Here is a 27,912-nt window from a genome sequence, read left to right as displayed (position 1 = left end):
TTCTTAATAATTAGGATTCTGTCCAGAAATTACTGGCTTATTTTATGATGTGCAGCGGTTGAGGGATTTTATCAGTTTAGAAGTTCACAAAAGCTGATACTGCATTGCATTTCTTGTAACGTAAAAGATAACTAAATAATTTACCTAAAAAACATAAGGGCTTTATTGGTATATATTATCTAAAGTTTAAAAATATTTTCAACTGGATAGACTGTTGTGATAACCGGAAATAGTTTTTTAAAGAAATGCTAATTGAAAATTGTTTGAGTTTTTTTTCAAAATATCATAAAATTATAAGGAAGATGCTCCTGTATGGTGTATATTACAAAATTTAACAGAGACTGTGACAAAAGATGGAAAAATTACCCGTGTAGTATTATCACTTCACTTAACAACTTTTCATAGGGTATGCTGCTATTATTATTTTGGTTTTGATCCAAAGTCAAGATTTGAACAAATTTAAAAAAAAAGTTAATTTTAAAGCAATTTTCTAATTAGTTAATTTCATAAGGTAAAAACTGTTTTTATCCTAAAGAGTATTTTTCATTTTTATATGTAATTATTTAAATATGAACACTTAATATACATCATCTTGATTTAAATATATTTTCTTTTTTTTTTTTTTTTTAAAGATTTTACTTATTTATTTGACAGAGAGAGAGAGAGACAGCACAAGTAGGCAGAGTGGCAGGCAGAGGGAGAGGGAGAAGCAGGCTTCCCACCGAGCGGGGAGCCCGATGCAGGGCTCGATCCCAGGATCCTGGGATCATGACCTGAGCCGAAGGCAGACGCTTAGCCGACTGAGCCACCCAGGCGCCCCTATTTAAATATATTTTCAAAGAGTGTGAACCACTCTTTGAAATCTGGTGGATTTTTGACACGAGTGCAGCCCCAAATACATCTTTGTGTATACTTACGTACTTCTCCCAGAGTCTAACATTCAGGTTTGCACAGTTGGCTCCTGAAAATCTGAGTTCCTCCACAGCCTGACATCAGCTCCTTCTTAGAAGGGCCTTCAAAGCGTACTTGTTTAAATATAGCTTCAGAAATGGGAGAAATCATGCATACTAACAGAAGGTGATTTACCCTAAGGTCAGTGGGAGTCCATGTGAGAACCACACTGCAGTCCTTCATCACTGTCACAGCCGTGCAAATGTTCTTTATACGCCACAGTGAAAATGTTATGCCGGTTCCAATGACCGCAAAACTTGTGCACTCCATTGTCCTAGGGCTTATGCGCACGTTATGGCGACCACAGGAGGTAACTTTAACTCACCACTGGGCACATTTTTGTCCACAGCATCATTGTCCAAAACAGTCTAATGTGAGTCATGAAAGCAAACCGCATGCATAACTTAACATTTTCTCATCAAATTAAAAAGTAAAAAAGAAATAAGTAAAATTAACATTATTAATGTATTTCACTTTGCTCAACATGTACAAAATGCTACCATTTCCACGCACTGTCTGTATAGGAGCTGAAGCGATGTTTTGCATCCCTTCTTTCATATAAGGTCTGCAGAGTCTGGCGTGGGCCATGCTCAGCCATGCTTGCCCTATGTGCCTTTGTGCCTATTAGCCATGCATACCTATCGGCGACTGTGTTGGAAGTGTAAGTGTAGAGATTTAAACAGACCTTAAAAGCTTTGGTTCATGAAATTAACATTTATGGAGCACCTGCTGTATACATGGCATTGCGCTGTGTATTCAAAAGTGTGCAAAGGTAAACAAGAGAATGTGTCTGCGTTCAGCTGCTTACGCTTTTGTCAGGAAAATGGATGAATAGTTACGTAACTGCAGGTTGATAAGCCATTTCAGCCCTTTTTTCCTATAAAGTTAGCACATTGTAAGGTTGTAAACAGTGCACAACACCACACAGCTTTCAGAGAAGATGAACGTCGGGGTCCGCCGCACAGAGCCAGTAAAATATACAACGAGAATGCACATCCTAGAGCTAAGCATCCTGACAGCCCTGGTTTGCAACACCTGGGTTGAAGCTCATTCAGATTCCTTATCTAAAATAATACATACATTTATGGATACATTATTGGTCAATTTCAATTCTGAATTTCTGACTTTCTTGCCAGCTTTTCTCTGTGCTCCTCATTATGTGTTAATCTTGGCAGTACAGGTCACTCCCAAATCTAATTCAAGATGTCATTAGCTCTTATTGAGCACTAAAAAGCAAGACTTGGCTTTTTCTAGCTTTGCAGATGCACAGTTCCACCTGAATGAACTTGAAATGTTATAACAACAACGGCATTCATAAAACTACATTGACTATGGGAAAAACATATTGATTAAATTCCTTTGGATCTTAAGATTAAGATAAAAGGGGCACAATATGTTAATTGGGATAACAAATATTAAGCATGTATATACCAGGAAGTATAAGCTTTGCTTCTTGTCCTCATGAAGCTGACATCTACTTGTAGATGTTAGGGTGGAACTCTTTTCTGCTACGCCTGACATTTCCTTCCACGTGACAGGAGCTCAGCTAGTGTGATAGCCTGGCCCTCCTCCTTAATCACTCTGCCCCAGAGGTGATGGAGTGACTGATTCTATTGGTGAAATTGGGAAGGATTAAATGGGTAGTTTACAGCAACATTGTTCCTAAATAGTGACCTTTCTATGGAATCTTGGGCACTTTCTTGGGCCTTGGTAGGATCCTGTGGGGGGCCCAGAGGCCACATTTACATTTAACAATCTGCACAACAAGGGCTCAGATGTCCAGCATGGCTATGTCCTGGGCACCCTGCTGTGCAGGGCTCTTGTCCCTTAGATGCTGGATGGAGGAGTATCCAGGGGATCTGAGGAAGGATCAGGGCAATGCAGGGATAACTGGGGTGGGGGAGAGGAGAGCTTGGGGTAGTGGCTAGTGAGAGAGGTTTGGAAGTATTTTCATATTTAACAATCCATACTAGTGTATAATGGTGCAACAGTAGACCTAGTGGGGACACTCAGGCTTTTGTAAATCTGTGTGGGGCTATCAGAGCCTCCATAGATTTTTAGCATTGTGAGCAACCTCCAAATCCAGGTTGTTTAAGTGCACTACAAGGCTCAGGGTGTGAACGGTCTACATAGGCTGAGCCCCTCCCCAGGGCAGGGGCCACACCTCTGATTAATCATAGGCTGGTGTTTAAACCTGATGGGCAACATTTCTGCAAAGAAGACATCCAAATGGCCAACAGACACATGAAAAAGTGCTCAACATCACTCGGCATCAGGGAAATACAAATCAAAACTACAATGAGATACCACCTCACACTGGTCAATTTTATGGCTAAAATTAACAAGTCAGGAAATGACAGACATTGGTGAGGATGCAGAGAAAGGGGAACCCTCCTACACTATTGGTGGGAATGCAAGCTGGTGCAGCTACGCTGGAAAACAGTATGGAGGTTCCTCAAAAAGTTGAAAATAGAGCTACCCTACGACCCAGCAATTGCACTACTGGGTATTTACCCCAAAGATACAAATGTAGTGACCCGAGGGGACAACTGCACCCCAATATTTATAGCAGCCAAATGTCCAAAAGAGCCAAACTATGGAAAGAGCCCAGATGTCCATCGACAGATGAATGGATAAAGAAGACGTGGTGTATATATACGATGGAATATTATGCAGCCATCAAAAAATGAAATCTTGCCATTTGCAAAGGCATGGATGGAACTAGAGGGTATTATGCTAAGCGAAATAAGTCAGTCAGAGAAAGACAATTAACATATGATCTCACTGAAATGTGGAACTTAAGAAAGAAGGCAGAGGATCATATGGGAAGAGAGGAAAAAATGAAACAAGATGAAACCAGAGAGGGAGACAAACCACAAGAGATGCTTAATCTTAGGAAATAAACTGAGGTTTGCTGGAAGGGAGGGGAGGTAGAGGGATGGGGTAACTGGGTGATGGACTTTGGGGAGGGTATGTGATATAATAAGCACTGGGTATTATATAAGACTATCATAGACCTGAAACTAATAATACATTTTATGTTAATTAAAAATTTAAAAAATTTTTAAAAATTTAAAAAATAAAAACAGAAAAAATAGTGCAGGGAGGAGAATGTCCCCACTCTTGTATTTCTTCCACATGATAGGAAGTGTCCCTTCCCTGACCCTTTCTTGCCTTCCTCCTCCCCTTGCCCACTCATCCTTAGGGGTGGGGGAAGTAATTTCCCTGATTGGTAAATGTGGGACCAATAATCTGCTCACATCCGGCACAGCTTCTCCATTTTTCACCTGACAGGGTGCGTGTAGTTTCCTCTCCTCCCCTAGGCTGTGCATCCTGCTGGGCAGACTCCTCCCAAGATCACTGCAGCTTAGTCGCTCGACTCCACACTGGCTGTGTCTACTGCACGTCTGATCCCTCTCACACAGCTCCACTTTGTCCTCCGATGGCAATCACCACCAAACTCTGTGACTTACTTACTGATGTTATTGTTTATCTCATTCAGTTAGAATGTAAGCTCCAGGAGAGTAAGCTGTTACATCCCTATCATTATTGGGGGGTCCTCCTGCCTAGAACAGTGCCTGAGACATCGTGGGGGCTTATTGTTGGCTGAAGGAATTCACAATTTATTCAGAATTCTGAGGAGGAGGACAATGCTATTTATAAAGAACTCAGAGATCTAAACTTTAAAGATGAGACAAACAGAGAAAAGTAGTGCAAAAAGACTCATCTAACGAAGATTGAAAGGATGTCACGAGGCAGAAGATATGATTGCTTGTCTAAATAAAGACACCAAAAATATGTGCTCGGGCTACAGAAGAACAGTGGTTGCATGAGGCTGGTTGGGAAGGACAGGTTTTGTGGAGGGTCTGCACTGATGGGTGAGGGGATCAAACATGGGGGGGTGCGTTTACATCTGTTTTCCTCCAGACTTGTCACAGGAAGGATCATCTACATGTAAGCATGCTAATAAAATCGTCAGCATGAACTCTTCATTCCTTGCTGCTGCTTCTGAGGGAATGACACAAAAAACAAAACAACAAATAATGGATTTTGCTTTAGTACAACACTAGATAAATCAGAATCTAGTATTTTGCTTTATTATCTCTGCAAAAAGCAAGTAACAGTTCAGTATCATCAGTATGGCAAAACAGATTTGGTGTAGTGGATCACATGGCAATCCTCTGGTTTTTAAATTTAACATACAAGCTCTGTTTTATAGCATATTTGTGAAGGAATCAAAAAAATTTTTTTTACTAGACAAAATGCTATTGAAATCTAACATCTTCAAAATGACCTTGAATCCCAAACTACTAAGATTACAAAGTTTAGTATCATTTTTTATTTGTTTTGAATATGAACATTTCTGTGTTTTCTACTAACAGAAGCCCAGCTATGTAAATAACACAAATATATAAATGCCTAAATATAGGAGGATCTCATTTTACTTAAATATTAGTATGTTTCAAATCACTGAAAACAAAGAATTTATAACTTTCAATTCTTTCTACTCACTGAACACAACTTTCTCTTTTTTAAAATGATAATCCATTAACAAATGAAAACACAAATCTCATAAAAATATAATTTTATAACAATAATAAAACTTACACTTAAAGTTTTTCAGCAGCTTTTTAAGTGTAAGTTTGAAATTCTATTGCCAGGGATGATTTAGCCCCAGCTTCAAATGTGTAAAATTCTGCATAGCTTCCAGAGGTGTAAATAACTCCATCACAGTTGGTTAATCATCGACAGAATGTGCCACAGCATAGTTAATTAGTGCACTGTTCATTGTCTGAAGGAAACAAGTGGCTAGCTGTGCTAATAATTTGGCTAAAATTTCATAATTTGGATTATCAAAGAAATCATGCTTAGATTAAAAATTCTGGAGGAGATCCACACAGAAAAGCAAGTTTTTTTCTAAAGACCACAGGAAGAAGATCTAAGCAAATTTTGAGGACTACTGTCTTTATTTTTATTGAAATCATTAAATGTAATGAGCCACATTAATGCAATATTAAATTTGAGATCCTAATGAGATAAATTTCAGTCATGGAAAGTTTTACCTTTTCAATGCTGAGTTCATTTTCTTTTAATATGGCATAATTTTATTTTATAGAATAATATATAAAATGAGAGATTCATACAGGACAAAGGACTTGGAAATATCTTACACTTTATTCCTATCTCCGCCATTAATTTTTTTTTTTTTCATGAATAGTTGGGTTTATTTCAACCATGGGTTTAAAACCCTCGCCTTAGGCAAGAGACTATAGTAATTATACCAGGAATAGACAATTTCCTACACTGTCAAATATATAAAAGTTCCTCTTGCACTTTCCTCAACACTGATCAACAAGCAGATTCAGTCCACATTTGCTTTGATCATTCTACTGAGTTAACCCAAGCTGCTTCTTCAGAGACTCTGGCATTTCAGGTGGAGGAGGGCGAGGGAGCCTGAAGTAGACCTTCACAGAGTCGTAGATGAACCACTGTAGTGCAGTCAGAGTGCCAATCATGATGATACGGGCAAAGAGTCCCTTCCATACACCTTTAAATCCAAGTCTCTGAAGAACTTGAGAAGCACTGCTACCTTTCGCCTTATTCAACACAGATACCACGGAATCAGCAGGGTGAGAAACAATTGCACAGAAGACTCCAGCTATGTAACCTGCCACAAATGTTACCAGTTGCTCTGCCTTTGAACATTCACTTTGGGGCTTAGGAACCACACACTTGTACAATGCTTCCACAGTACGCTCAAAGCAGGCAAATTTCATCATGGTGTATGGTATCTGTCTCATCCAGAGAGGGGCAACTCCCTTGTAGAATGCTTTCAAGCCTTCTTCCTTATACATTTTGGGAGCTGCATCCCTCAAAGTGTTGGCATAACCTGGTTGGGTTTGAATTCAAACCTTAGCAGCTTCCATAGGAGCCAGGGCAATGTCAGCAAAGAACGCAGCACTGGCAGAAGCAGCCAAATATAGTGATGTGCGCCAGAGACAGGCATTCTCCTCCCCAAGCATGTTGCTATACAAGACTTTGAAAACTTCGTAAAAGCCAAACTTGCAGGGCCCCTGCATAGAGTAGCCAGTGAAAGTCAGAGCCCATCCTTTAGCCAAACCACGAACACCATCCTCTTTAAGTGTAACTGAGAATCCATTAAATTTGCCCTTGTACTTCTGGGGGTCAACCTGCATACGGCATTTCACTAAATCCAGAGGAATGATAGCAGTGTGTGTCAGACCACAACTTAAGACCCCACCAAAGCCACACAGCGCATAAAACTCCATGGAGCCACATTCGCAGCTGTCCTCCTCCACAGCGGCTGGTGCCAGATTGTGGGAACGGCGGGGCTGCCCAGGGGGCCCCGTGAGGCCATCGTGTACCAGCTGCAGGTGGGGCGCATTGAAGGGGTTCGCCCGCGCCAGATGTGCCACGGACGAGAACATCTTCCTAAGATGGTGAACACACAACCGCTCCCTCGAAAGGCTGCGGCTCACAGAGTGCTACTAATTTCTTATTTATGGTCACATGATACAAATATCTCAAAGAACGAAATGTCTACCAAATGAATGAGCCTCGATAATATGTGAAGAACTATGTTAATGACTTAGATTTTTTTTGTTGTCACGTGGGCGCGCTAAATAGGTCTGTCCACATACTTTTTAGTCTTCTGCTTCATAGAATTTACTGAATGAAACACAGGATTCTACCCTCTCTCATAGTTATTTTGTCCCATATCTATACAAAAATAAGCAATCAAAGACTTCTGGAGCTGCAAAGATTCTTGGAAATCAAATTGTCATGGCCTTTTCTTTACTAACAGATAAAGAAACAGAAACAAGCCCAGGTAACGTGCTTTGCTCAAGGCTGAACAACTAGTTAAATAAAAAAGCTAAAGCTAATTTGAAGTTCAAGTAGTTCCATTCCATGTGTTAACAGGAATCCTCTGGACATGACTCATATGGATGTTTAGAAGGTGAGGAGCCTCTTTCACGTTTCCCAACCCAGACCTCTTTCTTAGGGTAGGGAAGGGATGTATGACCCCCTGATTGTGTGAGGTGCTAGGCCACCACTCAGACAGCACAAATGGGTCTCAGTGTCTCCTAGGAAACCTTTAGACTTGGGCTTGATTAAACGTTAGCCAAATTTAGTTAAAATGGGAAACAAACTATCTTTTGTCCACCTGTTATTCTATGAACTGGTCCATGTGGAAGAAGGAAGAGATCTATATGTGAAATGATACACAAATGACCCTCTTTTCACTGAGTGGTGTATAGAACCTGCAAACTAAAACTAGTCACAAGATCATATGTGGATTTGAATGAAAGGCTGGTGGTTGAGATTCAGAGTCAGTAGGCTGTGATTTTGCTGTAGAAATGTTGTTGTTATGTTGGCTTTTATTTCAGAAGAGATATGGATAGAAAAGAAGTGCTGAGAAAGAATCTCACAGAAGTACTGTGGTGACCCATCTTTGAAGAACCTAGCACAATCATTGTGCATGAGTGTGTGTGTGTGTGTGTGTGTGTGTGTGTTGGAGGGAAGCTATGGAAAACCTGAGGACCTACATGGAAAAAGGATCACTGAGTGAAGCGCAAGGGATTAAATTTTGGCCAAGTCCCCTTATTTTCTCTGACATGCCTCTGGAGGTTGTAAACTCAGAACAAAAACAATAAAGTTTGCCCAGGTGAGTCGGAGAGTTTAGATTTAGGAAGCTTTGAGAGAGGGGATTTAAAAAACAACCAGTTTAGCCGTGATACCCCAGCTAAACTTGCACTGCTGGATGCTGCTCTTCTGTGACTTGGGACCAAGATTCCTGGCTGCCTAGTGAGACGGCTGCTTTCTGTTAGAGCTTGGTGAACTGGGAAGTGCCCACAGGAAATTCTGGTTCAGTCTGGAGCTCAGCAACTTCCAGGTCTGACCAAGATGGGGAAAGAGGGATCTGACTAACCCTCATACCTGAGACAACTAAAAAATATATGAAAAAATAAAATATATAAAAAATGAAATACATATGAAAATACATGAAACAATGGTTCTCAAGACATTGGACATTGGGTAATGAAGGACACTGATCCCCAAGAGACAGAAAATGAATGAGATAAGACTTGTGATTGCCCCCCACTCAATGGCTGGAGGAAGTCTGCAGTCAGTGGAGCAAAGAGGAGAAGCCCAGTGTTCTCCCTGAGGTGAGGAGACAGAGGGAATCCAGGGAGCCCAAGGCAGCTGCGGTTCCAGGGACAGAGGACCAGTGACAAGAGACCTACAAGAAAGAGAGCTCTGGAGGTCTGCAGCTGGTCCTCCAGTGTATTCAGCTGAATTCTGGTCACTTTGTGAGTGTGAGGAAACTACCTGGGCCTGGAGAAAGAAGCATCTGAGAGCCTTAGTGAGCACATGCCTGGAGCACTCATAGCAGGGAATATTGCCTGTTGCCACCAGCCCAAATGGAAAACCTCATAAATCATGGGTCACTCAGTAGAGTACTCAGAAGGCTCAATAATGGGGTAAAATTAGCCCTCAGGAAATGCTGCCTTGGTTCTACCTAACAAAGCATAAAAGCAAGACCTGAAGGGACCAAACTGCTTTCTGTGTTCCAGAACAAAGCTACAATACATTTATAGGAACCCAAAAGTGCCCACTACCCAGCAAGTTAAATTCACAATGTTTTTGCATAACAGATATACAAATAAACAGGAAACTAAGATGCATGATGAAAAGTAAAACCAATCAATTGAAACTGACTCAGAAATGACACAGATAACAGAATTAGTAGACAGGGATATTAAAGTAGTTATTATACCGTATCTCATATGCCCAGGAACCTATAAGAAAGACTGGACATCTTAAGTAGAGATGTGGAAGATATTTAAAAAAAAATTAGAACTTCAGAGCTGAAAAACAGCATTTCTGAGATGAAAAAGATAGTGGAAGCAATTAATGGCAGATTAGACACTGCAGAAAAAAAGACTGATGTACTTCAAGACATAGCAACAGAAAGTTTCCAAATAAAAAAAGGACAGAAAAAAATGAGCATCAGTGAGCTATGGGACAACTTCAAATAGCTTAATACAAGTATAAGTGGAGTCTCCGAAGACAGAGAGGAAAGGGGGGGCAGAAGAAGAAATAATGGCTGAAATTTTCCAAATCTGTTGAAAATTATAACCCAACAGATCCAAGAAGCTCAATAAACCTCAAGCACAAGAAACATCACATCATAATCAAATTGTTTAAAACTAATGATAAAGGGCACCTGGTGGCTCAGTTGGTTAAACGACTGCCTTAGGCTCAGGTCATGATCCTGGAGTCCCCGGATGGAGTCTCGCATCAGGCTCCCTGCTCAGCAGGGAGTCTGCTTCTCCCTCTCCCACTCCCCCCTCTTGTGCTCTCTCTCTCTCTCTCAAATAAATAAATAAAATCTTAAAAAAAAATAATGATAAAGAGAAAATCTTAAAAACAGCCAGAGAATAAAAGATACATTTAATGTAAAACAAGATATCTATCTTTATTCCTCAAAAATAGCTTTCAAAAGCAAACATTTCAGACATACGAGAAAGACTATTTCAAACATACGAAAAAATTGAAACCAGCAAAACTGCACTCCAAATAATGTTGAAGGAACTCAATAAAGCAGAAGGAAAATGATACCACATAAAAAACTGTTGCTGTAAAAAGGATAGATGAGCATCAGAAACGATAACTATATGAGTAAATTTTCCCATTATTTAAGTCTTTGTAAAAGATAACTGACTATTGGAAGCAAGAATAATAACAATGTCTTGTTATTGGTTTATAACATGTACAAGTAAGAGGTATAATATAACACAAACCTTAGGAGGAAAGAAATGGCAGAATGCTGTTGTAATATTCTTATACTATATATTAAGTGGTATAATATCTTTTGAAGTTTTAGTGTGACAAGTTAAAATATATACTATAAACATTATGGCAACCATTAAAATAGAACAATAAAAATTCCAAACTAATAAATAAGGTTAAATGAAATCATAAAAAATACTTACCCCAACAAAATTTTTTTAAAAAGAAGAAAAATGGAAAAGCACAGATGGGGCAAATAATACAAATAGTAAGATGATATATTCAAAAACAACCATATCATAATTATATGAAAGATAATCATATGAAAGGAAATTAAGTTAAATTAAAAGTCAGAGCTTATCAGATTATAGAAAAGACAAGGCAAAATTCTATGCAGCATCTAAAATAAAAAACAAGAAACAACAAGTGTTGGCTAGGATGTAGAGAAATAGGAACTGTCATGTATCATTGATGGGAATGCAAACTTGTGCAGCTACTGTGGAAAACAGTATGGAGGTTCTTCAAAAAGTTAAAAATAGAACTACCCTACAATCCAGTAATCACACTACTGGTTATTTAGCCCCAAAATACAAAAACATGAATTCAAGGGGATACATGCCTCCATATGTTCATTGTAGCACTCTTTACAATAGCCAGTCTACGGAAGAAACCCAAGTGTCCATCAACTGATGAATGGATAAGGAAGATGTGGCATATTTCTGTAGTATTTCTATAATGGAATATTATTCAGCCATAAAAAGGAATGAAATCTTGCCACTTATACTATGTGAAATAAATCAGTTAGAGAAAGACAAATACCATGATTTCACTCATATGTGGAATTTAAGAAATAAACAAAGGGGAAAAAAGAGAGAGAGAGAGACAAACCAAGAAACAGACTCTTAATTATGGTTACCAGAGGGGTTACCAGAGGGGAGATTGGTGGGAGGATGGGTGAAATAAGTGAAGGGAGTTAAGAATACACATATCCTGATGAGCACTGAGTAATGTTTGGAACTGCTGAATCACTATATTGTACACCTGAAACTAATATAACATTGTATGTTAACTATACTGTAATTAGAATAAAAAAGTTAAAAAATTATATGCAGCCTCCAAAAAACATACTTTAAATATAAGACACAGTAAATTAAAAGTAAAAAGGCTATATTAACATCAACAAAGTAGCATTTAGAGCACAGATATCTACCAGGGATAAAGATGTTTATTTCATACTGATAAAGGTGTTCAGTTATCAAGATGATATAAGAATCCTAAACATTTATGCACCCAATAACAGAGTTTCAACATACACGAAGCGAAAGCTGATAGAACTGTAGGAAATATTAGAGGAAGCCATAACTATGGTTATATTTTTGTTCGTGTTTTGTTTTGTTTTGTTTTGGTTTGGTTTGGGTTTTTTTTAATTTTTTTTGACAAAGCAAAGATGCTTATTAAAAGAACATTCTCAAACCACACTGAAAGATGTTCGCAAAAGTGGATGTGATGTAGATCAACTTTGGAATGTAGGGCCACTCGTTCCTACTCCTTGGGTGACACACACACTCTTGCCTGCTTTATCACATGGGACCTGGTGACTCCCCACCTCCCCAACCCCCATTGCAAGCTACAGGAAACACACACAAAGAAGATTTCCCCTGTGGCCAGGCTCCTAATCAGTGACAGATTTCAATACCATTTTCTCAATAACTTACAGAACAAGTAGACCAAAAAAATCAGTAAAGATATAGAAAACTAGATAATATTATCAGTCAATTGATATGACATTATCAACCAATCTAATTGACATTTATAGAGAACTACAGCCAAAATGGTAACATGCACATTTTTTAATGTGCATATAGAACATTTACCAAAATAGACCATATTCTGGGTCATAAAACAAGTCTCAGTAAATTTACAAGAATTCAAGTCATATAAAAAATGCTATCTAACTATATGAAATTAAATTAGAAATTAGTAACAGGAAAACATCTGGAAACATCCTCAAATAGTTGGAAATTAAACAAAACTCATGTGTTAAAGAACAAATCAAAAGAATAATGTTGAAGTATTTCAAATGAATGAAAATAAAGTATATCAAGGTTTGTGAGATGCAACTAAAATAGTACTTAGAAAGAAATTTATAGCAATAAAATCCCTATTAGAAAAAAAAGAACTATCTCAAGTCAATGAACTCAGCTTCTACCTTAAGAAATTAGAAAAAAAAAATAGAAAATATGAACCACAGTAGAAAAAACAAAGGAAATAAGAAATATGTGAGTAGATATGCATTTCCTTGAGGACTAGTGATGTTGAACATCCTTTCCTCTGTCTGTTGGCCATTTGTATCTCTTCTTCGGAAAAATGTCTATTTAGGTACCCTACCCATTTTTTAACTGGCTTGTTTTTTTGTTTGTTTGTTTGTTTGTTTGGTGATGAGTTGTGTAAGTTCTTTATATATTTTGGATATTAACCCCTTATTAGATATATCATTTGCAAATATTTTCTCCCATTCAGTAGATTGGCTTTTTGTTTTGTTGATGATTTCCTTCACTGTGCAAAACCTTTTTGTTTTGATGCAGTCACAATAGTTTATTTTTGTTTTTATTTCCCTTGTTTTAGGAGACATATCTAGAAATAGGTTGCTATGGCTGATGTCAGAGAAATTACTGCCTGTGTTCTCTTCTAGGATTTTTATGGTTTCAGGTTTCACATTTAGGTATTTAATCCATTTTGAGTTTATTTTTGTGTATGGTGTTAGAAAGTGGTCCAGTTTCAGGGCACCTGGGTGGCTCAGTCATTAAGCATCTGCCTTCAACTCAGGTCATGGTCCTGGGGTCCTGAGATCGAGCCCCGCATGGGGCTCCCTGCTCAGCGGGAAGCCTGCTTCTCCCTCTCCCGCTTCCCCTGCTTGTGTTCCCTCTCTTGCTGCATCTCTGTCAAATAAATAAAATCTTTATATAAAAAAAAAGTGGTCCAGTTTCATTCTTTGCATCTTGCTGTCCAGTTTTCCCAGCACCATTTATTGAAGAGACTCTCTTTTCCCCATTTTATATTCTTGCCTCCTTTTTCATTTCTTTTTTTTTTTTTTGAAGATTTTATTTATTTGACAGAAAGAGACACAGCAAGAGAGGGAACACAAGCAGGGGGAGCAGGAGAGGTAGAAGCAGGCTCCCTGCTGAGCAGGGAACCCAATGCGGGGCTCGATCCCAGGACCCCGGGATCATGACCTGAGCCGAAGGCAGATGCTTAACGAATGAGCCACCCAGGCACCCCCTTGTCTCCTTTTTCTTAAACTGACTAGATAAGCATGGTTTAATTCTGAACTCTGTATTCTGTTCCACTGATCTATGTGTCTATTTTTGTACAGATATCATACTGTTTTGATTACTATAGCTTTGTAGCATATCTTAAAATCTGGAACTGTGATACCTCCAGCTTTGTTCTTTTTTTCTCAAGATTGCTTTGGCTATCTGAGGTCTTTGTGGTTCCATATAAATTTTAGTATCATTTGTTCCAGTTCTGTGAAAAATGCTGTTGCTATTTTGTTAGAACAAATCAAAACCGCAATAAGATATCACCTTACACTTGTCAGAATTACTAAAAAAGACAAGAAATAACAAGTGTTGGTAAGGATGTGGAGAAAAAAAGGAACCCTCATGCACTGTTGGTGGGCATTAAATTGATACAGCCACTTTAGAAAACAGTATGTAGGTTCCTAAAAAATTAAAAACAGAAATACCATATGATCCAATAACTCCACTACTGGGTATTTATCCAAAGAAAATGAAAACACTAATCTGAAAAGATAAATGCACCTGTATGTTTATTGCAGCATTATTTACAATAGCCAAGATTTGGAAGCAACCTAAGTGTCCATCAATGCATAAATGGCTAAAGATGTGGTATGTAGATATAGATATAATGGAATATTAGCCATAAAAAGGGATGAGATTTGCCATTGTGACAACATGGATGGACTCTGAAGGCATTATGTTGAGAGGAATAAGTCAGACTGAGAAAGACAAATACTACATGATTTTGCTCATATGTGAAATCTAAAAACACAAAACAATTGAATAAACAAACAAATAGCAGAATCAGACCCATAAATATAGAGAACAAACTGATGGTTGCCAGTGGGAAGGGGGTAGGAGGATGGACAAAATAGTTGAAGGGGAGTGGGAAATACAGACTGTAAGTTATGGAATGAATGAGTCACAAGAATAAAAGGCACAGAATAGGGAGCACAGTCAATGATAACTGTAATAGTGCTGCGTGATGACACATGGTAGCTTTACTTAGGGTGAGCAGAACATAATGCTTGGAGAAGTTGAATCACTATGTACACCTGAAACTAATGTAACATTGTGTGTCAACTATAATCACAAAAAAAGAACAGAAAAAGAAAAGAAATACTTGAGTGGAAATTAATGAAATAGAAAACATAAAAGTAATGGAGAAAATCAGTGAAACCTAAAGATGACTCTTTGAGAAGATCAGTACTATCAATAAGCCTTTGACATAAAGATCACTAAAAAAGAGAGAAGACACAAATGACCACTTAGGGGGATGAGAGTGGTGATACCACTGCTGATTCCTCATTGTTACTCTGTAGTCTTCTGTAATATTCTGTAATACTTCGTTATGTTAATAATATAATAAGAGAACATTATGGAGGAACTTTATGCCAATAAAAATGACAATGTGGATGAAATGGACATATTTCTTAAAAGACGAAAACTATTACAGCACAGTCAAGGAGAAACAGATAAACTGCATATCAGTTTATTTTTCAAATAAAGCCAGCATTGTTAGTCCTATTTTAAAATAAAAAAAACCCCGGGCGCCTGGGTGGCTCAGTTGGTTAAGCGACTGCCTTCGGCTCAGGTCATGGTCCCAGGGTCCTGGGATCGAGCCCCGCGTCGGGCTCCCTGCTCCGCGGGGAGCCTGCTTCTCCCTCTCCCACTCCCCCTGCTTGTGTTCCCTCTCTCGCTGTGTCTCTCTCTGTCAAATAAATAAATAAAATCTTTAAAAAATAAAATAAAATAAAATAAATAAAATAAAATAAAAAAAAACCCAAAACCAAAAACCTAAAATACAGAGAGTGAAGTAACTTGAACAAGGTCTTACAGTAGTAAATGGTAGAGCCAGATCTTGTATGCTGGGTTGACTGACAGCCTGGGCTTTTGTCTGTATACTACTACTCTAAATGAATGAACAAATGAACAAATAAATACGTTTGTTAGGAAAGTACTTAAATTCCATACACAAATGGAATTTGCATAGATATGAAAGTACAAACATATACATTAGAATTTTATCAACGCTATATATCATAACTAATATACTTTGTATATAATGTTACATATGTATCAGAAAAGTACACAACAAAAGCTCTGAAATTTTATAATCTTTTCATGTGTTAATTTGAAAAGTAAAGACCAACCATGGCTTAAATTATAATAAGAGAATTTTTTCTAAGTTATACTTCAGAATCAATGAACTCTGAAACACGCTGATAGGGTTATTATTTTTTTAAACATGAGTTAATGATCCAGTTGGAATGGTTAGCTGACTATTAAGTAAGTCCAAGTGGAAAGAGCACGCATAACGCAGTCATGTGAACCTAATTTGAATCTTGGTCTGCTTTTATTAGCTGGGGAAATTACCTAACCATTCTAAGGTTCAGTCCCAGCATATGTAAAAATGGGGTTGGCAATGTTACCTTAAATAAATGTTGTGATGATTAGGGCTAATTTATTTAAAGCACCTAATCTAGGAGCGTCTGGGTGGCACAGTCAGGTAAGCGTCCCACTCTTGGTTTCAGCTCAGGTCATGATCTTGGGGTTGTGATATCAATACCCGTTGGGTTCCATGCTCAGCGCAGAGTCTACCTGAGACTCTCTCTCCCTCTCCCTCTGCTCCTCACCCTATCCCCTGTGCTCTCTTTCTAAAATAAATAAATAAATCTTAAAAAAAATAAAAAATAAAAAATAAAACACCTAATCTAGTGGCAAGCAGAGAAAAGGACAATAAATAATAGCTTTTGTTGTCATTGTTGCTGTAGTTGGTGTTAGACTTCATTTCCTTATGAGTCCATTCTACCTGTGGCTGTTAATAAACAAAGTAATTTCTGGGAAGAGGATGGGAGTAAGAGAGAGAGAAAATAATTAAGAAACAAAACAACAATATTCAGCAAGAAGTGAATATAGGAAAAAAGTGAGATTTGAATTAGAAATATTTCCTTTCTCCATCTCTTGCTACTTTTACTTCCCCAGATTTTTTCAGCGCATATCATTTCTAATTCCATTCTTGTACTGCCAACAGACTCAATTTTCTCTTCCTTTTATCACTGATATTTGGAAAGCAAGAATTAAAATTCAAATGCTTATAGGAACCATACAAGTAAAGTGAATCATAGGGTCAGGCGGTGTCTCATTCTTTCCCCACAGACATATTTTATTTGTATATCCATCAACAAGGTGATTATTCACTTTCACACAAAAATTTGCTCTCTCTCATTTTTCTGGCAACATGTGGCTCACCCAGTCAATCTGGGTGCATAGGAATATTTCTCTACTTTGAGAAAAACAATAATGCAAACAGGGTTAATAATTAACATCAATTGGTATTAGACTACCATGGTGGACTTTGTAGGAACCCATGGGAATGGAGAAAACAAGGAAGGTGTTACTTGATTCCAGACATTTACTGACACACAAGAACATAACGCTCAGTATTGTCAGACCATGCAGTACTCAAGAGAAGCCAGAGAGTTGGACATGAAAATTCTCCATTTGTAAATGTCTCACAAAAAAACAATTACTCAGGCTTATCAAGCACATTTAAGCGCTGGATCCAGCTGTCAGACCTCCATGTTATTATGACTTCTCATTACAGAGGAGCCAAATTTCTCCACTACTTGATACTCACTGCTGGGTAGGCCTACCTAATTAAATCAAATAGAGTTTGATGACAAGAAAAAAGCTTCTGCAAAAGAATAAATATCCATTTATAGTCTCTTGATTGTCTATAGAAATATTCTTCTCGATGATGGACTCTGAAGGGCAGGCAGGGTTCTAGAGGGGAGGGGGGTGGGAGGACGGGTTAGCCTGGTGGTGGGTATTGAGGAGGGCACGTTCTGCATGGAGCACTGGGTGTTATGCACAAACAATGAATCATGGAACACTTCATTTAAAACTAATGTTGTAATGTATGGGGATTAACATAAGAATAAAAAAAAAAAAAAAGAAAAAAAGAAATATTCTTCTCTATTTATTTGTCAACAAACAGAATTTCCCCCAAATACTCAGCCAAACTGTTTTACACAATGGGAAGACATTTCTTCCATCCATTTATTCACCTATCCAATGACTATTTTTCAAGCATCTACTATGATCAAGTCACTGTGGGCAATACCAAGATAATTGAAATATAGTTGCTGCTGTCTATATTTCTCTTCTCTCTCTCCTTTTTTTTAACCTGAAGAAGACATTTTCAAAAATCATTCTGTTGTTTGGCTCAAATAATTTTTCTTTACCTCCCTCTCTTTCACTCCGTATGTGCGTATGTGACATCAGAGAACTTCTTAAGGGTCAGATGTAGGGAGGGGTCAAAGACAACTAGTGAATCTTACTGCTGGTCAGTCGAGAAACTTTTCCATGGAAAATCTTAACTAGCAAAAGCAGACACGGCAAGTCAGAAGTAGCTCCCAAACCACCATGATTGTATATAACACATTCCACAAGCATTAATTTGTTGTCATCTAGATGGATCTATAATGTGTAATATGGATCAACCTACATGACTTTTTAATTAAAAGTTCTTAAGATTTCTTACTTCCAAATAAATGATTGCAATATTTTGATGTCATTCTGGAAAATATGCCTTTATTCAGTGAGAGCAGATAGGGTTCAGAATGCTTTTAAGATCACAGCCAGGATTTTTTCATTTCATTTACAAATTACTGCAGTGATTAAAGCAGGTTGCCTAACTGTGTTTAAACACGTAATTTTATGCATAATAGAGTAGTTATATTAAATGAGTATCTATCAGTGGACTTCTTGGATGAGTGAGTTTTCTTGGACTAAACAAATGCCATAATGTATATTATGAGGTCCTGTCTTGGCACATTAGGCCAGAATTTACTCACCTGGTATAAAAGTTATCAAAAAATTTTATCAGTGTAACTTTGCTATATTCTCTTGTGTGAATAAGTATCTGTTGATCAAGCCCCAAAACCCACAAATAAGACCAAATAACCAAGTCAAATTCCACCAAAAATCAAATGCAGCGGAGATAATTTCTTAAAGTAGTCATTGTGTCTTAGGAATAAGAAAGGGTATCATGTCCTTGGGGAAACTGCTCATTTCCAGTTTATAAAATAGAGACTGAATTGTATCAGAAGTTAGCCACAGACGACCATTTTCCTCTCCTTTTCTTCTCTTTGATTTGGTCTGATGGCTTTTAAACCTGTTAGTTCTGCTTTCTATTTATTGGTTGTCACTCCCACCTCATTAAAAAAAGTCTTGGTTTGGCCTAGTTCTCATGCTATATTATCGTGGCTAGGTCTGGGGAACGTGCAAATATTTAAAACTGCAAGCATGGTGGAGAAAACAGGGCTTTTTGAATTCTGCATTCCAGACTTCCCAGCTCCACCCCCTTCTCTTTGGAGAATCGCTGTATTGTTCGTTATTCACTTCATGGAGACCCATTTCTTCCTTGTTCAATTTCATTAAATCTTTCAAAAATGCATAAAATCAGTTCCTGAACAGTGACTACTCATCTATTTAAAAGTTCAGCCTGCACTGCAGGATCTAGTGAACTCAGCTCTTGGGTCACACTGAGGTCTTTGCAGAGCCCACAAATCTCGAACCCCTCGCCAGGGCCCCTACATATGCCACCACCTCTGCTGAGAAGGCTCTCCTTCTTCTTACACCGAATCCTTGCCTCTCCTCCAGAAATTGGGACCATTGGCGTCTCTGGAAGCACTCGCCAGCAGCTCCTAAAGCTGGGTTATAGGAGCCCTCCCACGTATTTTAGAAACCCCAGTCTCAGCACTAATCTCACTGAACAGTAGGTGATTTAATATTTGTCTCTTTCCTCATTAAACTGTAAGCTTCTGAGGATAGACACTACGATATTCATGGTCATAGCCTCAGTACCGAGCATAGCTCCTGAGGCATAGTATGGTCAATAGAAACTCTTGAAAAAAAATAAATGAACAGTGATATGAAATAAGAATAATGTGAATTACCATTTGCTGAGTTCCTGCTCTGCCAGAGGCTCACTTATGTATGATATACATATTCCTCAGAACAACCTGCACTGTCCTTATTTACCGGATGAAAGCAGTGAGATGAAGAAAAGTCAAGATACACAGCCAGGGACACATACTGAGAAAAGCCAGAGCTGCAGTTTAAATCCAGATTAGCTTAACATCAAAGACTCCAAATATTACTAAGTAAGGAGGCCAATGTGCCCTCTTGGGTTGGAGTGAGCAGTTCTGCTCTTTAAGGGAGCTCTGTGGACTGGCATGGTGTGGGGAAGGCCAGTGGGAAGTGGCTTCCATCAGCACCCTCAAAGGATGACTTCTGGTAAAGCCTTTTCTGGTCACAAAAACAGAAAAGGCAGAGGCCAAGGTGAGGCCAAGGCCTTCCAAGGACCCACATGGGGACCAACAAGTTGACTGGGTATTACCCATTGACGGATGCAGATGATCCCATTAAGAGACTGCCAGGTCTGCAATGGAAGAAGAAAAACAAATCTAGCAGGGGTGGCCTGGACTAACCTTATTCAGTTCACTGCTATCTCAGATTTGTAACCCAATACAAGGATCTTAATGACCAGACTAATCTAAATGAATTCAGTTTACAGCTTACTCTTTTACAATCCATTTAAATGAATTCAACCATAGGATGTTACAAGTATATCCAACTGGAGGTTTCTAGTACAATTATAAGTTGTAAAATTAATACCAATGTAGGCATTTGTGTTTATAATTACATTTCATAATTCATGTTCCTAAGTAAAACTGCAGGTTCACATGTCCACATGTAGTATTCTAAATGAAAGATTTCATGCTAAAGACTGCAAAATACCAGGGCAGGCCATAAATCACCAGGATTAATTATATTCTACTCAGAAAAACTTAGGTTAAAGCAAAGCTCACGAGAAAATTCATCATGTTTAGTGGATTAAACATTGCATGGGAACAGGAGACTTCATATATAAACATAATCTTTGGGGCGCCTGGGTGGCTGAGTTGGCTGAGTGTCTAACTCTTGATTTCAGCTCAGGTCATGATCTCAAGGCTGTGAAATCAAGCCCCATGTCAGGGTCTGTGCTGGGCATGGAGCATACTTGAGATTCTCTCTCTCTCCCTACCTCGCACCACCCCCCAACACGCTCTCTCTCTCTCTCTAAAAAATAAAATAAAATAAACACAATCTTTATAATTAAAATGTTATACCTTATAGAATTCTAATCCTCTTTAAGAAAGGAAATTTCTGTGTTCCTAAAATGTTAAGTAAATATATAGAAGCCTAAGCCAACTTTATTTTTGAATTTCCATTGTGTTTAATCCAAATTAAGTTTGTTGAGTGTCTAAAGAGGTGGGTGGGCAGTGAATTCCCAATCTTTTATTGAGCTTCCACTATGAGTTTGGACTTTGGCAAACATTTGTCTAATGTAGGTTTCAATCACAATACCTATTCCTCAGTCCAATAAATGGCTTGAGAGCCTTACAGTACTGCACACATACAGGTGCTCAAAAGTAGCTGCTGAATTAATGAAGGAAGTTTCCATAAGTCATTTGATGCTAAGCTCATGAGTGCCCCGCTGGGACCTGCATTCGGAGACATACCAGTTCTGATGAGAGGTGAATGACACTTTGACTGCCTCCTACCAAGCAGAATGGGCCTCCAGTAATCTCATGATATCCTCTTACTTATATTTATTTCCAGACAGTTCCAGGATAATCCCTCCCTCACCCCAAATATTGGATAATTCAGGTCAAAGTGGTTTTGGGCCGATCACACAAGTAATTAAAAATGCCATATTTTCCCCTATTCTTTCTGCCAGTATGAATCCCTGCTCAGTAGGAAACCATGTGAATTCTTTACTCTTTGGGTGTGGGAAAGAGCAGACTGGTGCTTCTTACGGTTGGCAGTGCCCCACATAAGGAATGCAAAGTGCAGTTGGCAACCGATCTAGATCTGTGTCTATTAAGGAACAATTACTCAACAAAAGGGGTGGTAACACCTAGTTAAACATTTTGGAGGAATACTGTTATTAGATTCCCTGATTGACTTCCCATGTCAACATTTATTCTAAATGATATTTAGTCTCATAAATGTATAGGAAGAAACTTGAAATAATATAAATGACTTCTATGTTATCTTGGGGTAAGAGAAACATTCCTAAGCATGCCTCCAGAAGCAGAAATCACAAAGATTGCTTCACGTTACTATTAAATGTTGCTACATTTAAAAAGAATATCTGCAATATATGAGAGAAAAATATTTCATATACTTAATACAGAATGAATTCCTATAAATAAGGAAAAGAAATGCCACATTACAAGAGAAAAGTGGACAAGCCTTCTACATCCATCAATATGACATGTGGAATATTTTAGAAATAATTTCTATCTTAATTTTTTTAATGTTTCAAGTTTTTATTTGAATTTTAGTTAGTTTATATAGTGTAATATTCGTTTCAGCAGTAGAATTTAGTAATTCATAATACCCAGTGCTCATCACAAGTGCCCTCCTTAACACCCATCAGACATTTAACCCATCATCCCACCTACCTCCCCTCCAGCAACCCTCAGTTTGTTCTCCATAGTTAGGAGTCTCTTATGGTATGCCTCCTTCTTTTTTTTTTTTTCCTTTCCCCTATGAACATCTGTTTTGTTTCCTAATTCCACATATGAATAAAATCATATGGTATTTGTCTTTCATTATCTTTTTCACTTAGCATAATATACTCTAACTCCATTCACATTGTTGCAAATGGCAAGATTTCATTCTTTTTAATGGCTGAGTAATATTCCACTATATATATATCTTCTTTATTCATTCATCAATGGATCGACATTTGGGCTCTTTCCATAATTTCACTATTGTTAATAATGCTGCTATGAACATCAGGGTGTATGTGTCCCTTCAAATCAGAATTTTTGTATCCTTTGGATAAATACCTAATAGTGCAGTTGCTGGGTCATAGGGTAGTTCTATTTTGAACTTTCTGAGGAACCTCCATAATGTTTTTCAGAGTGGCTGCACCAGTTTGCACTCCCACCAACAGTGTAAGAAGGTTCCCCTTTCTCCTCATCCTTGCCAACATCTGTTGTTTCCTGGGTTGTTAATTTCAGCCATTCTGACAAGTATGAGGATCATATCTCATTGTAGTTTTGATTTGTGTTTCCCTGATGATGAGTGATGTTGAGCATCTTTTCATGTGTCTGTTAGCCATTTGCATGTCTTCTTTGGAAAAATGTCTATTCATGTCTTTTGCCCATTTCTTAACTGGATTATTTGTTTTTCAGGTGTTCAGTTTGATAAGTTCTTTATAGATTTTGGTCATGAACTCTTTATATGTCATTTGCAAATATCTTTTTCCATTCTGTAGGTTGCCTTTTAGTTTTGTTTATTGTTTCCTTCACAGTGCAGAAGATTTTTATGTTGATGAAGAGCCTATAGTTCATTTTTGCTTTTGTTTCCCTTGCGTCTGGAGACATGTCTGGTAAGAAGTTGCTACGGCCAATGTCAAAAAGATTGTTGCCTGTGTTCTCCTCTAGGACTTTGATGGTTTCCTGTCTCACATTTAGGTCTTTCATCCATTTTGAATTTATTTTTGTGTATAGCATAAAAAAGTGGTCCAGTTTCATTCTTCTGCATATTGCTGTCCAGTTTTCCCAACACCATTTGTTGAAGAGACTATCTTTTTTCTATTGGACATTCTTTTCTGGTTTGTTGAAGATTAGTTGACCATATAGTTGAGGGTCCATTTCTGGCCTCTCTGTTCTGTTCCATTGATCTATGAGTCTGTTTTTGTGCCAGTACCATACTGTCTTGATCACTACAGCTTTGTAATAGAGCTTGAAGTCCAGAATTGTAAGCCTCCTTGCTTCTCCTTTTCAAGATTGCTTTAGTTATTCAGGGTCTTTTGTGGTTCCATACAAGTTTTAGGATTGTTTGTTCTAGCTCTGTGAAAAATGCTGTTGGTGTGTTTTGATAGGGGTTGCATTGCATGTATAGATTGCTATGGGTAGTGTGAACATTTTAACAATATTTGTTCTTGCAATCCATGATGACTGAATGTTTTTTCCATTTCTTTGTGTTAGCTTCAATTTCTTTCATAAGTGTTCTATAGTTTCAGCATACAGATCTTTTACCTCTTTGGTTAGGGTTATGCCTAGCTATCTTATAGGTTTTGGTGCAATGGCAAATGGGATCGATTCCTTGATTTCTCTTTCTGCTGCTTCATCATTGGTGTATACAAATGCAACAGATTTCTGTACACTGATTTTGTATCCTGTGACTTTACTGAATTCGCGTATCAATTTTGGCAAGTTTTTGGTGGAGTCTTTTGGATTTTCTACATAGAGTATCATATCATCTGTGAAGAGCGAAAGTCTAACTTCTGCCTTGCCTATTTGGATGCCTTTGATTTCCTTTTGTTGTTTGATTGCTGAAGCTAGGACTTCTAGTACTATGTTAAATAACAGTGGTGAGAGTGGACATTCCTGTCTTGTTCCTGATCCCCCTAGAGGAAAAGCTTTCAGTTATTCCACATTGAGGATGATATTAGCTGTGGGTCTTTCATATATGGCCTACTTATGATGTTGAGGTATGTTCCCTCTATCCCTACTTTGTTGAGGGTTTTTATCAAGAATGGATGCTGTGCTTTGTCAAATGCTTTTTCTGCATCTATTGAGAGGATCATATGGTTCTTATCCTTTCTTTTATTTATGTAGTGTATCACATTGATTGATTTACAAATATTGAACCACCCTTGCAGCCCAGGAATAAATCCTGCTTGATCGTGATGAATAATTCTTTTAATGTACTGTTGGATTTGATTTGCAAGTATCTTGTTGAGAATTTTTGCATCTATGTTCATCAGGGATATTAGCCTATAATTCCCCTTTTTAGGCAGGCCTACCTCAAGAAACAAGAAAAACTCCAATACACAACCTAATTTTACACCTATCTTAATTTTTTAAAATAGGAATTTTGCAAAAAATATAACAACTGTCTGTTCATATTCAACCTTTAAGGAAGTAAGGATAAAGGAGAATCAAAGAAAGGCAAGCCCTATGATGGTCGGAACATATTCCCACAGAGGACATTCCCACTCTGGGAATTTGAGTCTAAGTTATGGATAGCACAAAGACAGAAGACAAGTCCTTGAGTCCACATCATGTGGGGCAGGGACTCCTGCTTGAAGCCTGGACTCCCAACAGACTACACTCTTAGTGAAATGGCCAATTAGAAACAATCTACCTTTGTGAGAGAGAACAATAATGATTGTAACCACCACAGCCCACATTTAATTAGCACTTACTACAACCTTGGAACATACTTCCAAGTTCTTCCCATATTAGCTCATTTAATCTTCACAACAACCCTATCAGCTAGGTATGTTACTATGCCAATTTTACTGCTGAGAAAATGAAAGCCAGGAGAGGTTAAATAATTACTTTAAGAACACACTGTTAGTGAGTATGGGATTCAGGCAGTCTGGTTACAAGAAGAAAGAGAAAAGGAGAAAAGTCTCTCCTGGCAAGGAACTAGCATTCGGGATACATAGAGAACTGCTTTAAATCAATAAGAAAATGATAAACAACTCTACAGAAATTGGGTAGAGGATATTAACAGGCAATTCATAGAAGAGAAAACATACAGTGCTAAATAAACATAAGAAAAGATGCCCAACATGACAAATGTAGATTGAAAGTCTGACAAGGTAGGGGTAACTAGGTGGCTCAGTTGGTTAAACATCTGACACTTGATTTCAGCTCAGGTCATGATCTCAGAGGCGTTGGATGGAGCCACACATCGAGTCTCGCATGGGTCTCTGTGCTCATCATGGAGTTTGCTCCAGATTCTCTCTCTCTCCCTCTGCCCCTCCCCCCCCGCTCGTTCTCTTTCTCTCTCTCTCTCTCTAAAAACAAATAAATAAAAATTCTTTAAGAGTCTGACAGTGTCACATTTTGGCCAACATGAGGCAAAATGGAGACTCTTATCCCTGGCTGATTCAGATGTAAACTGAAATGACCACTTTGAAGAACACTGTGACAAATTGATCTAAAAGAGTTTATCTAAAGTTTTCTTTTCTTTACTACTGTCTTGCTTTCAAGATCCATGCCAGATCGTCACCTACTCTAGGAAGCCTATCGTGAACGTATGCATTCACAACAACACTACAGTCCTCAAATTTCCAAGGTTATTCTACTATTCAGTGGAACGAATGATTCGCTGCCTTCTGCCAGTGGGGTTTTCTTTTTTTTTTAACGATTTTATTTATTTATTTGACAGAGACAGACACAGTGAGAGAGGGAACGCAAGCAGGGGGAGTGGGAGAGGGAGAAGCAGGCTTCCAGCTGAGCGGGGAGCCCAATGTGGGGCTCGATCCCAGGACTCCAGGATCATGACCCGAGCCAAAGGCAGACGCTTAATGACTGAGCCACCCAGGTGCCCCGCCGGTGGTTTTCATCTGCTGCCTAAGTGCCAGGGTGATGTGGTTTTGTACTTTTTAATTCCCAGCATCTGAGTAGGAGCTATATAAATGTTGCTGGTTTGAGTATGAAAAGGACTAGCATAACCAAATAAACTATATTTTGCCTTTCTCTGTTTCATTAGCATATGTCAGACGCATTCTGACAACCCAATTATAGTGAGCAAAACATATCTTAGGGCAAACAAACTATTTTTGCTTTATGTAGATTTGCTCTATATTTTCTTGAAATTAAAATTGAGCATGACATATTTTCTGAAGAAGAGTAAGAAAATGAATTACTGTACACTAATGTCAAGTTTTATCTTTACCAAATCAATTTTAAAAACCATGTTCATTCTATTGAACATTCCAAAATGACAAAGGCCTAAGGCTCTAATTGACTTTTGATAAACATATGACTGGATCATTAGAATGTTTCAGTTTATTATATAAAATCTATGTACTAAGAAGTTATTAAGAGAGACAACATAATCTGTCTCTGGAGTTTAAGGATTACTGGTGACTTCTACTATTACTTATATGTGGATGCTTCTCAAAGCCACATTTAGCCTGGATCTCTGGAAACATATTCTTTCCCTTTAATTTTCTTTCTTTTTAACTTCTAGTTATAAAAGTAATGTGTGCTCTTGGTAGAAAAGAACTGAAAAATAAAGAAAAGTTAAAAGGGAGTAGGATCTGTAATACTACCACCAAGAGTTGAGACACTGTTAATACTTTCATATGTGATTAGTCTAGTCTTATTTATATAAAACATTTTACAAGGTCAAAGCCCTACTGCGTATATAATTTTCATGAATGATTTTTTTAAAAAATGACATAAGTATTTTCTTTTGTTAATATATTTTGTTAACACATCGTTTTTAATTGCTACACAATATTCCTCTAAATGGATTCATCATGATTTATTTGACTTTCCCCTACTTTGGGGGGGAGTGTTTTGTTTTCCTCTTTTTCTGTTTTCTCTTGGTTATAACCTACATCCTGCAATGAACATCTTTGTAAATAATGATTTTTTTGTGTCTATTTTGGATCAAAGTGCATAATGAATTTTCTATACTTGGTTTGAAGGGACATGAGCATACTACCAAATCACTTTTCATCATCTCCATCCTGGAAAGTGGTAATTTACTGTATCTTTGTTAGCACTGAGTGCTTTCATCTCCAACCACCACGAGAATGCATCTGCTGGATAACCTAAGGATCCCTCCAAATAAACATGCTCAATGTGAAACCTCCCACCCTGCCTCTCCTTCATTTGCTGTGTGACTGAAAACATCACCATCTGACTCGCTTAGGGCTCAGGGCTGCAGTGTCAACTCTGCCCCAGATCTTTCTTATCGTCCACACCCATGAGGACGATGTCCTGCCTGGAATCTGAGTCTGTCTCTCCCT

At 38.1% G+C, this 27,912-nt stretch overlaps 2 protein-coding genes across 2 annotated transcripts in view; both read right to left on the bottom strand.

The window, feature by feature from the left end:
- Positions 1-27,912, bottom strand: part of PACRG (parkin coregulated) — a 524,905-nt gene that overhangs the window by 266,716 nt on the left and 230,277 nt on the right. The gene's annotated exons all lie outside the window — the stretch shown is intronic.
- Positions 6,148-7,400, bottom strand: LOC123836807 (solute carrier family 25 member 3-like). Its single transcript, XM_045865857.3, is given in 1 exon segment — positions 6,148-7,400. A coding segment is annotated over 1 exon segment (1,062 nt). The 3' UTR covers positions 6,148-6,338.

The sequence above is a fragment of the Mirounga angustirostris genome, unplaced genomic scaffold (genome assembly GCF_029215605.1).
Source record: "Mirounga angustirostris isolate CCGP_5_RB_7025 unplaced genomic scaffold, mMirAng1.0.hap1 SCAF_8, whole genome shotgun sequence".
NCBI lineage: Eukaryota > Metazoa > Chordata > Mammalia > Carnivora > Phocidae > Mirounga > Mirounga angustirostris.
Note: the sequence above shows the minus strand (reverse complement) of the source record. Positions and strands in the feature narration are given on the sequence as shown.